Genomic DNA, 15,568 nt, shown 5'->3' on the forward strand with positions numbered 1-15,568 from the left:
AAAAAAATTAGCTCCTCCTCTGCAGTGTACACCCCACCGACTGGCATTAAACTCTTCAGTTAGTGAGAAAGCAGTAGGAGAAAGAACAAGGTTGAAAAACCATAACCACAAACTTGAGAACTGTAAACGTGAGAACAGTCAGAGAACATATAACAAAAACATTGGGAGGGTGCTGTGTCCCCCAATGGAGGCTTCAAGAAACAGATTTTACGGTAAGCAACCAAAAATCCTGTTTTCTTTATCGCCTCTCATTGGGGGACACAGGAACCATGGGACGTCCCAAAGCAGTCCCAAGGGCGGGAAAAACAGACTTCCATCAGGTCAGAGGACTCACCACTGCCGCCTGCAGGATCCTTCTGCCTAGGCTGGCGTCCGCCGATGCGTAGGTATGGACCTTGTAAAATTTGGCGAACGTGTGGATGGAAGACCAAGTTGCCGCTTTGCACAGCTGTAGGGCGGAAGCCCTGTGGTGCACCGCCCAGGAGGCGCCGACTGCCCGGGTAGAGTGAGCCTTAATCCCAGGAGGGGGCACTCTGTTCTTGACCTGGTAAGCCTCCAAGATTGCCATTCTGATCCATCGAGCAATAGTCGCTTTAGAAGCCGGCTGGCCTCTGCGCGTGCCATCAGGAATGACGAAAAAGGAATCCGTCTTCCGGAAAGTGGACGTTCTGTCCAGATAGATCCTCACAGCCCTGACAAGATCCAGCTTGTTCAATGATCGCTCCAGAGGATGAGTCGGAGCTGGACAAAAGGAAGGTAGAACGATGTCCTCGTTGAGGTGGAAGGTGGAAACCACCTTAGGAAGAAAAGAAGGTGGGGGCCGGAAGACCACCTTGTCCTGGTGAATGACCAAAAACGGAGGACGGCAAGACAGGGCCGCCAGCTCGGAAACGCGGCGAATGGACGTGATGGCCACAAGAAAGGCTACCTTCCATGATAAAGCTGATAGAGGAATCTCCCTAAGAGGTTCAAAGGGAGAAACCTTCAGAACGTCCAGTACCAGGTTTAGGTCCCATGCCTCCACAGGGGCCCTGTACGGCGGGACGACGTGGGCTACCCCCTGAAAGAAGGTCTTAACCTGTGGCCGAGAGGCCAAGGTCTTCTGAAAGAGGATGGAAAGCGCAGCGACCTGACCCTTCAGAGAACTAAGAGCCAGGCCCGAATCCAGTCCTGCCTGAAGGAAGGCCAAAAGAGAAGGCAGGGAAAAAACCATAGGCGGAAGGCGGTTGGACTCGCACCACCGGAAGTAGGCCTTCCAGGTGCGGTAGTAGATCCTGGAAGACGAAGGCTTCCGAGCCTGAATCATGGTGTGAATCAGCCGGTCCGAAAGGCCCGACGCTCTCAGAACCGCGGTCTCAACAGCCACGCCGTTAAACTGAGCGACCGAGAATTCGGGTGGCAGATCGGACCCTGGAACAGCAGATCGGGCCTGTCTGGAAGGCGCCAGGGAGCGTCCGCGAGAAGGTTGACGAGCTCCGCGAACCAAGCTCTCCTGGGCCAATCCGGGGTGATCAGGATGACCGGCACCCCTTCCGCTTTGATCTTCTTCAACAGTTTGGGAAGTAATGGAAGGGGTGGGAACAGGTAGGGCAGCTCGAACTGTGACCAAGGAATGGCCAGAGCATCGACGCCCACTGTGAGAGGATCGCGGGACCTGGAGACGAACTGCGGAACCTTCCTGTTGACTCGGGACGCCGTGAGATCCACATCCGGAGTTCCCCATCGAAGACAAATCTGATGGAAGACCTCCGGATGTAAGGACCATTCCCCTGCCGCGAGGCCCTCGCGGCTGAGGAAGTCGGCGGCCCAGTTTTCCACGCCGGGGATATGCACCGCGGATATCACCGGAACCGTTGCCTCTGCCCAAAGGAGGATCTTGGATACCTCGGCAAGGGCCAAGGAGCTCCGAGTCCCCCCCTGATGGTTGACATATGCCACAGCCGTGGCGTTGTCCGTCTGGATCCGGACTGGAAGGCCCCTGAGAATCCTTTCCCAGTGGCGGAGGGACAGGAAGATGGCCCGAATTTCGAGGACGTTGATCGGCAGAGAAGACTCCTGCAGCGACCAGCGGCCCTGGACCGTCAGGTGGCGAAAAACCGCACCCCAGCCGAGCAGGCTGGCGTCCGTTGTCACCACCTGCCAGTGAACTGGAAGGAAGGACCTGCCCTGGGAGATGAGAGGTGACGTCAGCCACCAGTTGAGAGACCGCCTGACCCGAAAGGAGAGTTTGATCTGTCGATCCAGGGAGAAGACCGACCTGTCCCACTGAGACAGAATGGCTTGCTGAAGGGGTCGCGAATGGAATTGGGTGAAGGGAATCGCTTCCAATGTAGCTACCATCCTCCCCAGAACCTTCATGGCCGAACGGAGGGAGGGAGGACGAGGACCCTGGAGCAAGCGTATGTCTTGACAGAGAGTGGATCTCTTGTCTGTGGGAAGGAAGACTCTGCTCTGACGAGTATCGAAAAGCATGCCCAGAAAGATGATGCGCTGAGAAGGAATAAGGCAGGACTTCTTCCGGTTTACCAGCCACCCGAAACGGGCTAAGGTGTCGAGAACAATGGACAGGCTTTCGTGGGCCTGAGCGAAGGACGGAGCCTTGATGAGGATGTCGTCGAGATATGGAAATAGGACCAGGCCTCTGACTGAAGATGCCAGTGGGTTAGGGGACAGTGGGCAGAGGGGGGTGTCAGTCTGCAGTGCAGCTACTCACGGACCCGGTCCTGGAAGATGTCCCACTTGTCCTCGGCGGAGAACTTCCCTGAGGTGCTGATTCTGCGATGCTGAGCCACAGAAGATGCGAGTGCTGCTGCTGTGAGAAGCGGTGCACACCGGCCGAGGGACCCACGAGGAAGGGGGTGGAGCCAGACGCAGAGGCGCCGGTGGGCAGGGCGCAGTATGTCGGGCGGGAAAGAAGCCCGCCCGCAGAACCGGAAGTGAGGAGCCGAGAAACCGGAAGTAGGCCCCGGCCTAAGCCGGGACCTAAATTAGAGACCGGCGCCGCCGGAGAAGGGAACCGCGGCGCCGGAGCAGTGCACCGCAGAGTCTGAGAAGAGCGGCAGTCTGCCAAGGCTGTCCGAACGGAACTGGCGGGGTCGCGGCGCCAGAGGTAGGCCCCGGCAGAAGCCGGGACCTAAATTAGAGGCCGGCGCCGCCGGAAAATCGCGGCGCCGGAGAATCGCGGCGCCGGAGCGTCGCCAGAGAATCGCAGTGCCGGAGCGCCGCCTGAGAATAGCGGCGCCGGAGCGCCGCTGGAGAGTGGCGGCGTCGGAGCGCCGCAGAAAGTAAGTGGCACGGCATCCTGCCAAGGACGCCGTGCAGACACAGGACGCCGTGCAGACACAGGACGCATTGAGGCCCCCGAGCAGTGAGACCGCAGGGGGAAGCGGCGCAGCAGCCTGCCAGGCTGTGACTCTGTAAGGGGCTGTGCGGCTGCAGGGAAAGAACTGCGGCCGCTAAGGAAGAAGAGCTTATGGCTGTCCCTGGGATCCCAAATAAACGCCATGAGGGGAGACGGGGACATCTGGAGAAAAGATCCCGGGGGAATGGAGGGGAAATACTCACCTAAACATCCCACGCCGTTACTAACCTGAGGGGAATGAGACGTCACGGAGCTGTGATGGACGTCCTCGTCTCCTCCAACCGACAGGCTCTGGTAGGCGAGTGGGTGGGGGACGGAGCCAGGACCGGACTTCTGAGCACGCTTCTGTGCTAGGATCTTGGTCCTGGAGAGGGATCTATGAGGATACGGGGTGGCAGTACACGCCGTACTCATAGTCCGTATTGTGGGACTACAGGTGTGACTGCTCACCCTGTATCCCTCTGGAAAAAAACCTGAAAAGAAACGACGCACATTGAGGTAGATAAGGGTCTAATGAAAGACCCGTGTCCACCTCCTACTGACACTAAGCTAAACTGAAGAGTTTAATGCCAGTCGGTGGGGTGTACACTGCAGAGGAGGAGCTAATTTTTTTATTTGCATAGTGTCAGCCTCCTAGTGGCAGCAGCATACACCCCATGGTTCCTGTGTCCCCCAATGAGAGGCGATAAAGAAATTAACATTGCCCTGTGGTGCCAGACCAAATAGAAATTTACAACACACAAAATTTGGTCCTGCCACAGAGGTCGAGATGTATTTTCAGCGGATTCAACGTTGGTTCTCCAACCTCTTCTATCCACAGAACCGCCCACCGTAAGAGAGCTCCTGGCGAGACAATTGCGCCTGGAGCGGACAGCAGCGCTCCTGCAGCAGACAGCAGCGCTCCTCCAGGCTCAAGTAGAGCAGCAGGGCGTGACGCTGCGACACCTCTTGGGCCGTGGAAGGAGATAATTTTTTTTTTTTTGGTTATGTTATATTTAGTTGTTAATTAATTTTAAACCAAGAAATTGTTACCAAAAAAACCAAAAATCTTCGCATTCTTTCTTTAATGTTTACCAAGCTATAAGGGTTAACAGCACCATTTAATAGGCATCACATTTACTTTAAGTTAGAGAGGTTTATATGACAGCAAAGCAAAAAAAAATTTTTTTTTATACGGCGCGATCCTGCCAGGGTACAGCTCCAGAACCATTAAAGTACTGACAGTATTTTTCGCGACAGTCCCTTGCATCGTCTGCCTGCCTGCCAGATCCAAGTGCTTGAAGAGCTGTAAAATTATCAGGTTGTGTACGCCATTCCCCGGGCACAATATCTCCGGTTCTTGCGTCCACTGCATCAATAAACGAAGGAGGAGAATAGGAGCTCGTATCATGACGTCTCAGGAAATTATGGAGCACACAGCATGCCAAAACCACAAAGTCTATAGACGGCAGCTTCAAGTTGATAGCTGTGTGGAACACTCTAAACCGATTTGCCATAATCCCAAAGGCATTTTCAACCACACGACGGGCCCTCGACAACCGGTAATTAAATATTCTGCGCTCCGGTGTGAGTGTTCTCTGTGCAAATGGCTTCAGCAAATGTGGATGAAGAGGGAAAGCTTCATCAGCGATGAAGACAAAATTTAGGTTTGCTTTTGTGTCTTCATTTAGTGGCAACAGCAGTTCATTGTTCCTCAAGCTTTCCCCAAATGAAGTGTGTTCAAAAACACCACCGTCGGAGACTCGACCATTCATGCCAACATCTACATCGACAAACTCATAGTTCGCATTGACAAGGGCCATGAGGATCACACTGAAATATCCTTTGTAGTTGAAAAAGAAGGATCCAGAGTTGGCTGGTTGCGTGATGCGCACATGCTTTCCATCTAATGCACCACCGCAGTTTGGAAACTGCCACAGCTCATCAAAATCGGAAGCAATCCTCTTCCACTCATCCGCCGTCTTGGGAAACTGCAAGATGAGAAGGAAACATGTACAAATTAGGTCAAATATATTATGCACATACACTCTCATGTGGACATCCTACAGTGAATGAGGCGCAGTATGGGTATAACAAAGTCAACAACCCTGAGTATGCAGGCAGCCATTTTATCAGATGGCTTCGGTGACTCAGAGGGGGTGCTAAACAATATATCTAAATTATATAATCAATAAAATTAGGTTGGGAGCATCAAATAAAAGAAGGGTGGCGCAGGGTTGGAGCAGCACATATCAGAATGGAGCCGCAAAATGGTAGCAGCACATGTCAGAATGGAGGCGCAGGATCACAGCAGCACATGTCTGAATGGGGACGCAGGATGGGAGCAGCACATGATAGGATGTAGAACATATACCAATAGAAATGCGCGTAAACAGGGCGTAGAACGGGTTAAATAGCTAGTATAATATATCGACATAACACAGCAGCCAATAAAATATAGTAGTACCTCCATATAATGCCTTAAGCTGCGCACAATGGCCTCGCATGTCTCCGGAATCACAACGCTCAGGAAAGGTCTGGAAACAGCAGCGGAAAACTGCAAATCCTGAAGAGACCTTCCTGTTGCCAGGAACCGCAGTGTCACCGCCAACCTTTCATCCACGGGCACGGCTGCACGCATCGGCGTATCACACCTTTGTATGAGTGGCATAACAGCAGACAGTATTATTTTGAAGGATTCCTCCGACATCCGAAGGTAGTTTCTGAAATCATGAGGGTTATTGTCACGTAACTCTCTTATGAGACCCATGTGTGACAATGAGGATCTTTTCTGCAGCCAGCTCCGGGTCCACATGCGACGTTTTCGTTTAGGACGTCTCTCCTCTTGGAGACGTGCTGCCTGAAACACCAGGGCAGCAGCAACAACAGAACTCTCATCGGAAGTGAGCATAGTTCCTAAAAAGAAATCAAACGTACAATAAATACACGTGCTTACAAAACAATGTTCTGACCATTGATCTAATAACTATATATTTTACTACTGGTATTAAATGGAGCAGTCAACCATCTCGATCTGTAAAAGAATTAATTGGGCCACGCTACAGCTGTGTACCTGAGGTTCTCAGGCCTACCCTACTCTCCATAAAGGAACAATCGACCACGCTACAGCGTTTATCCACGTTGAAGCGCAACATATGCTACGCTGAAGCGTTATACATACCTTTTGCGGAAAAAGTCTAGTAGTAGAAGAAAAGTCCAGGAAATCCAGCGAATTTAGGAGTTCTGTTTACAGCACGTGCTACAGAGAGAAATGAATAGCGCGCTCGAGAGCTCCGGTTTTATCCGCTGGGAACAATAGTCCTTTGTCGAATGAGCGCACAGTATTGTACCGCCCAATCAGCACTTGGGAGGTGGAGAATTCAGCGCTCCTACGTAGCCAACTCCTCCGCCCTTTACATCGTATACAATATCGTGCACACCTTTGTTACACTATGCGATCATGCCGCCACAGCGGGACACTAGACGACGAAAGAAAGTTTCAAACGATGTGCTACGACGTACGATTCACAGCGGGGTCCCGGATCGCAGGAGCGTGTCACACACTGCGATATCGTACCTATATCGCTCGAACGTCACAAATCGTGCCGTCGTAGCGATCAAAATTGCACTGTGTGACGGTACCTTAAGTGTATTGTGGGACACTCACTTGGCACGGGATTAACGTAGTCAGGCACGATTTTTCGCTTAAACACAGTCTATACAGTTTATTAAAGTGTCATAAACCGGGTTGTGCACAGTTCACATTATACCTTTCATCAAACACAATAGGCACCAACTGGTGATATTAACTTGCAGCTTTATCTTCAACACTTCCTTTACGGCTTTGTTTCACGGACACTAAACATGCTGGACCTCTCACTTCGCCCAGTTACCATGGGTTTCCGTACGCCGTACTCTTCACCAATGTCCCAAGTCACATACAGTGCATATGACACTGGGTCGCGGTCTCTAAACACGCCGAACCTCACTCCGTTCAGTCACCGTGGGAGACCACACAGCTCATAGAACATTACAAGCACCAACAGTCTGTATAGATACCTGACGGGAGCTCCTGCTCCACCTGCTGACTCCTTGTCAGTCCACTCCTCTGGGAAAGCTCCCTCACAGGGATCACCAACTTGCCTGGGCGGCATATCCTAGTCAGTCCAGACCCACTGACTAATTATTGATTTTTAATTTTAACTTTGTTTCAGGTGACAAGGGTCTTCAATTGGATTGAGAGTATAATAAACTATTACAACACCCTGTGTCTTTATTTCAATAAAATACTTTTTTCCTAATGTGTGTGTTTTATTAACCATTTACTACTATTGGATTAATAATGGATAGGTGTTTCATTGACACCTCTAGATTATTAACCTGGCTTAATGTCACCTTACAATAGCAAGGTGACATTAACCCTTCATTACCCCATATCCCACCGCTACACGGGAATGGGAAGAGAGTGGCCAAGTGCCAGAATAGGCGCATCTTCCAGATGTGCCTTTTCTGGGGTAGCTGGGGGCAGATGTTTTTAGCCAGGGGGGGCCAATAACCATGGACCCTCTCCAGGCTATTAATATCTGCCCTCAGTCACTGGCTTTCCCACTCTGGCGTAGAAAATTGCGCGGGAGCCCACGCCAATTTTTTCTGCGATTTAACCCTTTATTTTAACAGCTAGAGCCTCCAAATTTTGCACATACACACTACTAACATTAGTAGTGAGGAATATGCAAGAAAAAAGGGATATGAAAAGGTTTACTGTATGTAAACCATGTCTCATATCATGTCGGGTTTGGGAAGAAGATGGCAAAAGCCGGCAATTGAATTACCGGCTTTTCTGCTATCTAGCGCTATATGAAATATAAATACATATATATGTGTCTCACTGAAATCTACTATATAATTGTCTAAGGGTCACTTCCGTCTGTCTTTCTGTCATGGATATTCATTGGTCGCGGCCTCTGTCTGTCATGGAATACAAGTCGCTGATTAGTCGTGGCAAAACGCCCACGACCATTGCCACAACCAATCAGCGATGGGCGCAGTCTGGCGGCAACATGGCCGCTCTTTCCTACCCGCAGTCAGTGCCCACTCCGTACTCCCCTACAGTCAGCGCTCACACAGGGTTAATGGCAGCGCTAATGGACCGCGTTATGCCGCGGTGTAACGCACTCCATTAACGCTGCTATTAACCCTGTGTGACCAACTTTTTTACTATTGATGCTGCCTATGCAGCCTCAATAGTAAAAATATCTAATGTTAAAAATAATAAAAAAATAAAAAATCATCATATATTAACATTACGGCGCCTTTCCAGCTCCTCGCGACGCTCCGGTGACCGGTCCATGCAAGCGGCAGGTTCTGGTGCCAATGATGGTATGCGACAAGGACCTACCATGACGTCACGGTCATGTGACCGCGACATCATCACAGGTCCTGCGCCCATACCAACCCTGGGACCGGAAGCTGCCGCGTGCACCGCACACAGGGCCAGGACTTCAACGGAGGGTGAGTATATGTTTATTTTTTTTATTTCAAGTCTGCATACTACATGGCTCTGTGCTGTATACTCCGTCGCTGTGCAATATACTACGTGGCTCGGCATTATACTACGTGACTGGGCAATATACTATGTGGCTGGGCAATATACTACGTAGCTGGGCAATATACCACGTGGCTGGGCAATATACTACGCAGCTGGGCAATATACTATGTGGCTGGGCAATATACTACGCAGCTGGGCAATATACTATGTGGCTGGGCAATATACTACGCAGCTGGGCAATATACTATGTGGCTGGGCAATATACTACGCAGCTGGGCAATATACTACGTGAACATGCATATTCTAGAATACCCGATGTGTTAGAATCAGGCCACCATCTAATATATATATATATATATATATATATATATATACCCCTATACTAAGTGTACACATTTATTCTACCTATTCTATTGTAAGCTGTCAGTGTGATTTTACTGTACACCGCAATGAATTGCCGCTTTTCTCGCTAACACCGCTGCGTATTTCTCGCAAGTCACACTGCTGGTCCGTGTGTGATCCCTATTTTTCTCGCCCCCATAGACTTTCATTGGCGGATTTTTTGCGCAAAGCATGCTGCGATTTTCTACGACCGTAGAAGACCGTATAATACGGATCAGTAAAATACGGCAGATAGGAGCAGGGGGTGCATACTAAAACCCTATGTGCCAAATTAACCTATACCTATGCCTATGGTAGATATTTTAGTCGTATTCATCTATACCTATGCCTATTTTAGATTTTTTTTTATCGTTTCAATTTCTTAATTTAGTTTTCCTTTCCACTTTACTCTATTTGAAGCAGAGTAACCAATTTATTTACATATCCCTGTGGGTGGAGATAAGGGGAGGGGGAAAAAATAATAAATTACTGATAGGGGTTTGTTATAAATCTCCAAAAATAATGGAAGCAATGGAGAATATCCTCGTAAAGCAAATAGATGAAGCTGCGACTCAAGGAGAAGTCATTATTATGGGGGACTTCAACTACCCTGAAATAGATTGGGGAATAGAAACCTGCAGTTCCAGCAAAGGTAATCAGTTTTTGACAATTATGAGAGACAATTACCTTTCACAACTGGTTCAGGACCCAACAAGAAGGGGGGCACTGCTAGACCTAATATTAACCAACAGGCCAGACCGCATATCAAATATAAGGGTTGGGGGTCACTTGGGAAATAGCGATCACAAAATAATAAGTTTTCAAGTATCCTTTAAAAAGATGTGTAGTAGAGGGGTTACAAGGACACTAAACTTCAGGAGGGCAAATTTCCAACGGATGAGAGAGGATCTTGGTGCAATTAACTGGGACGATATCCTGAGACACAAAAATACACAAAGAAAATGGGAGACGTTTATTAGCATCCTGGATAGGACCTGTGCACAGTATATACCGTATGGGAATAAACATACTAGAAATAGGAGGAAACCAATATGGCTAAATAGAGCTGTAAGGGGCGCAATAAGTGACAAAAAGAAAGCATTTAGAGAATTAAAGGAAGTAGGTAGTGAGGAGGCATTAAATAAATACAGAAAATTAAATAAATTCTGTAAAAAGCAAATCAAGGCAGCAAAGATTGAGACAGAGAGACTCATTGCCAGAGAGAGTAAAAATAATCCTAAAATATTCTTTAACTACATAAATAGTAAGAAACTAAAAAATGATAGTGTTGGCCCCCTTAAAAATAGTCTGGGTGAGATGGTGGATGAGGATGAGGAAAAAGCCAATATGCTAAATGACTTTTTTTCATCAGTATTTACACAAGAAAATCCCATGGCAGACAAAATGTCTAGTGATAAAAATTCCCAATTAAATGTCACCTGCTTAACCCAGCAGGAAGTGCGGCGGCGTCTAAAAATCACTAAAATTGACAAATCTCCGGGCCCGGATGGGATACACCCTCGAGTACTGCAGGAATTAAGTACAGTCATTGATAGACCATTATTTTTAATCTTTAAAGACTCCATAATAACAGGGTCTGTGCCACAGGACTGGCGTATAGCAAATGTGGTGCCAATATTCAAAAAGGGGACAAAAACTGAACTCGGAAATTATAGGCCAGTAAGCTTAACCTCTACTGTGGGTAAAATACTGGAGGGCATTCTAAGGGATGCTATACTGGAGTATCTGAAGAGGAATAACCTCATGACCCAGTATCAGCACGGGTTTACTAGGGACCGTTCATGTCAGACTAATTTGATCAGTTTCTATGAAGAGGTAAGTTCCAGATTGGACCAAGGGAACCCAGTGGATGTAGTGTATATGGACTTTTCAAAAGCTTTTGATACGGTGCCACACAAAAGGTTGATACATAAAATGAGAATAATGGGGATAGGGGAAAATATGTGCAAGTGGGTTGAGAGCTGGCTCAGGGATAGGAAACAAAGGGTGGTTATTAATGGAGCACACTCGGACTGGGTAGCGGTTAGCAGTGGGGTACCACAGGGGTCAGTATTGGGCCCTCTTCTTTTTAACATATTTATTAATGACCTTGTAGGGGGCATTCAGAGTAGAATTTCAATATTTGCAGATGACACTAAACTCTGCAGGGTAATCAATACAGAGGAGGACAATTTTATATTACAGGATGATTTATGTAAACTAGAAGCTTGGGCTGATAAATGGCAAATGAGCTTTAATGGGGATAAATGTAAGGTCATGCACTTGGGTAGAAGTAATAAGATGTATAATTATGTGCTTAATTCTAAAACTCTGGGCAAAACCGTCAATGAAAAAGACCTGGGTGTATGGGTGGATGACAAACTTAAATTCAGTGGCCAGTGTCAGGCAGCTGCTACAAAGGCAAATAAAATAATGGGATGCATTAAAAGAGGCATAGATGCTCATGAGGAGAACATAATTTTACCTCTATACAAGTCACTAGTTCGACCACACTTAGAATACTGTGCACAGTTCTGGTCTCCGGTGTTTAAGAAAGACATAGCTGAACTGGAGCGGGTGCAGAGAAGAGCGACCAAGGTTATTAGAGGACTGGGGGGTCTGCAATACCAAGATAGGTTATTACACTTGGGGCTATTTAGTTTGGAAAAACGAAGACTAAGGGGTGATCTTATTTTAATGTATAAATATATGAGGGGACAGTACAAAGACCTTTCTGATGATCTTTTTAATCATAGACCTGAAACAGGGACAAGGGGGCATCCTCTGCGGTTGGAGGAAAAAAGGTTTAAGCATAATAACAGACGCGGATTCTTTACTGTAAGAGCAGTGAGACTATGGAACTCTCTGCCGTATGATGTTGTAATGAGTGATTCATTACTTAAATTTAAGAGGGGACTGGATACCTTTCTGGAAAAGTATAATGTTACAGGGTATATACACTAGATTCCTTGATAGGGCGTTGATCCAGGGAACTAGTCTGATTGCCGTATGTGGAGTCGGGAAGGAATTTTTTTCCCCAATGTGGAGCTTACTCTTTGCACATGGGGTTTTTTTGCCTTCCTCTGGATCAACATGTTAGGTTAGGCTATGGGTTGAACTAGATGGACATATAGTCTTCCTTCAACCTTAATAACTATGTAACTATGTAACTATGTATTTATTTGACATAAAGTTGCAATACATGAATGTAGGGGTTACATTTTTTGGAAACGGAATAACGGTATTGAGCTCCGTTTTTTTTATTGGAATATGTTCATATTAGTACAACAACGTTATCTTCCAAGTTTCATTAGGATCTTTTTAGGGATTCAGTCTTTATGCGCCATATTCTTCCATACCTATGCCTAATGTGTTATCACGGTTGGAAACGGAAAAACGTTTTTGAGCTCCGTTTTTTTAATTGGAATATGTTCATATTAGTACAACAACGTTATCTTCCAAGTTTCATTAAGATCTTTTTAGGGATTCCGTCTTTATGCGCCATATTCTGCCATACCTATGCCTAATGTGTTATCATGGTTGGAAACGGAAAAACGGTTTTGAGCTCCGTTTTTTTTTATTGGAATATGTTCATATTAGTACAACAACGTTATCTTCCAAGTTTCATTAGGATCTTTTTAGGGATTCAGTCTTTATGCGCCATATTCTTCCATACCTATGCCTAATGTGTTATCACGGTTGGAAACGGAAAAACGGTTTTGAGCTCCGTTTTTTTTATTGGAATATGTTCATATTAGTACAACAACGTTATCTTCCAAGTTTCATTAAGATCTTTTTAGGGATTCCGTCTTTATGCGCCATATTCTGCCATACCTATGCCTAGTGTGTTATCATGGTTGGAAACGGAAAAACGGTTTTGAGCTCCGGTTTTTTTTATTGGAATATGTTCATATTAGTACAACAACGTTATCTTCCAAGTTTCATTAGGATCTTTTTAGGGATTCAGTCTTTATGCGCCATATTCTTCCATACCTATGCCTAATGTGTTATCACGGTTGGAAACGGAATAACGGTTTTGAGCTCCGTTTTTTTTATTGGAATTAGTTCATATTAGTACAATAACGTTATCTTCCAAGTTTCATTAGGATCTTTTTAGGGATTCAGTCTTTATGCGCCATATTCTTCCATACCTATGCCTAGTGTGTTATCACGGTTGGAAACGGAAAAACGGTTTTGAGCTCCGTTTTTTTTATTGGAATTAGTTCATATTAGTACAACAACGTTATCTTCCAAGTTTCATTAGGATCTTTTTAGGGATTCAGTCTTTATGCGCCATATTCTGCCATACCTATGCTTAGTGTGTTATCATGGTTGGAAACGGAAAAACGGTTTTGAGCTCCGTTTTTTTTATTGGAATTAGTTCATATTAGTACAACAACGTTATCTTCCAAGATTCATTAGGATCTTTTTAGGGATTCCGTCTTTATGCGCCATATTCTGCCATACCTATGCCTAGTGTGTTATCATGGTTGGAAACGGAAAAACGGTTTTGAGCTCTGTTTTTTTTTTATTGGAATATGTTCATATTAGTACAACAACGTTATCTTCCAAGATTCATTAGGATCTTTTTAGGGATTCAGTCTTTATGCGCCATATTCTGCCATACCTATGCCCAGTGTGTTATCACGGTTGGAAATGGAAAAACGGTTTTGAGCTCCGTTTTTTTTATTGGAATATGTTCATATTAGTACAACAACGTTATCTTCCAAGTTTCATTAGGATCTTTTTAGGGATTCAGTCTTTATGCGCCATATTCTGCCATACCTATGCCTACAGTGTTATCATGGTTGGAAACGGAATAACGGTTTTGAGCTCCGTTTTTTTTATTGGAATATGTTCATATTAGTACAACAACATTATCTTCCAAGTTTCATTAGGATCTTTTTAGGGATTCAGTCTTTATGCGCCATATTCTGCCATACCTATGCCCAGTGTGTTATCACGGTTGGAAACGGAAAAACGGTTTTGAGCTCCGTTTTTTTTATTGGAATATGTTCATATTAGTACAACAACGTTATCTTCCAAGTTCCATTAAGATCTTTTTAGGGATTCCGTCTTTATGCGCCATATTCTGCCATACCTATGCCTACAGTGTTATCATGGTTGGAAACGGAAAAACGGTTTTGAGCTCCGGTTTTTTTTTATTGGAATATGTTCATATTAGTACAACAGCGTTATCTTCCAAGTTTCATTAGGATCTTTCCACTTCACTCTATTTAAAAATAAATTAGCGGAGGTTAAACTTTAATTGCGTTTTCAAACCCATACATTTCTATATAGTAACTTTAAATTTGAAATAAACACTGAATCCCTAAGAAGATCTTGATGAAACTTTGAAAATAAGTTTGTCATTAATATGAACTTTTTCCAGCAAGAAAAACAGAGCTTAAAAATGTAATTCTATTTTCAACAATGTTAATTCATACATTCCTATATAATAACTTTACATTTCAAATAAACTGTGAATCCCTAAGTGGATCTTTATCGAAAACTTTTGCCTTAAGGTACCTTCACACATAACGATATCGTTAAGGATATCGTTGCAACGTCACACTTTTTGTGACGTAGCAACGATCCCGCTAACGATCTCGTTATGTGTGACAGCGACCAACGATCAGGCCCCTGCTGGGAGATCGTTGGTCGTTGGGGAATGATCAGGACCTTTTTTTGGTCGCTGATCACCCACTGTCATCGTTGGATCAGCGTGTGTGACGCCGATCCAGCGATGTGTTCACCTGTAACCAGGGTAAATGTCGGGTTACTAAGCGCAGGGCCGCTATGGGGGCCAGAAAAATACGGATTACACACGGACCAACAGTGTGACTTACGATACGATACGATACACTTTATTGATCCCGTGGGAAATTATGGTATCACAGCAGCACGACTTAAAACATAAAAATCATAAAGGAATTACATAGTTGACATGACAGTTTGTTGACAGAAGAACATTATACATTATACATTAGAATAGGACATACACAACAAGTGAACTGAAATGTAGAGAAATAAGTAGACATTCACCTTGGTGGTTTAACCCTAATGTTATTGTTGTACATTCCCATGGCAGTTGGCACAAACGATTTCCTATATTTTTCCTTCTTACACCTCAGGAGTATAAGCCGGTTACTGAAGGTGCTCTTCTGTCTCATGAAAAGCTCATATAATGGATGTGCATTATTGTTCATAATTGCCATACACTTTTTCAGAGTTCTTTTCTCCACTACCTCCCCAAAAGAGTCCAGCTTGCAGCCCACAGCAGAACTTGCCGTCTTAAT

General features: G+C 45.7%; 1 protein-coding gene across 1 annotated transcript; it reads right to left on the reverse strand.

Annotated features, from left to right (window-relative positions):
* Positions 1-4,406: 4,406 nt before the first annotated feature.
* LOC138657957 (uncharacterized) lies at positions 4,407-6,489 on the reverse strand. Its single transcript, XM_069745545.1, has 2 exons — positions 5,808-6,489; positions 4,407-5,331 (listed from the first exon to the last, which is right to left on the reverse strand). Exons 1-2 carry the CDS (start codon positions 6,249-6,251, stop codon positions 4,531-4,533), a joined length of 1,245 nt encoding a protein of 414 aa, XP_069601646.1. The 5' UTR covers positions 6,252-6,489; the 3' UTR covers positions 4,407-4,530.
* Positions 6,490-15,568: the final 9,079 nt, after the last annotated feature.

This window comes from Ranitomeya imitator, chromosome 1, assembly GCF_032444005.1.
Source record: "Ranitomeya imitator isolate aRanImi1 chromosome 1, aRanImi1.pri, whole genome shotgun sequence".
In the NCBI taxonomy this organism is placed as follows: Eukaryota; Metazoa; Chordata; class Amphibia; order Anura; family Dendrobatidae; genus Ranitomeya; species Ranitomeya imitator.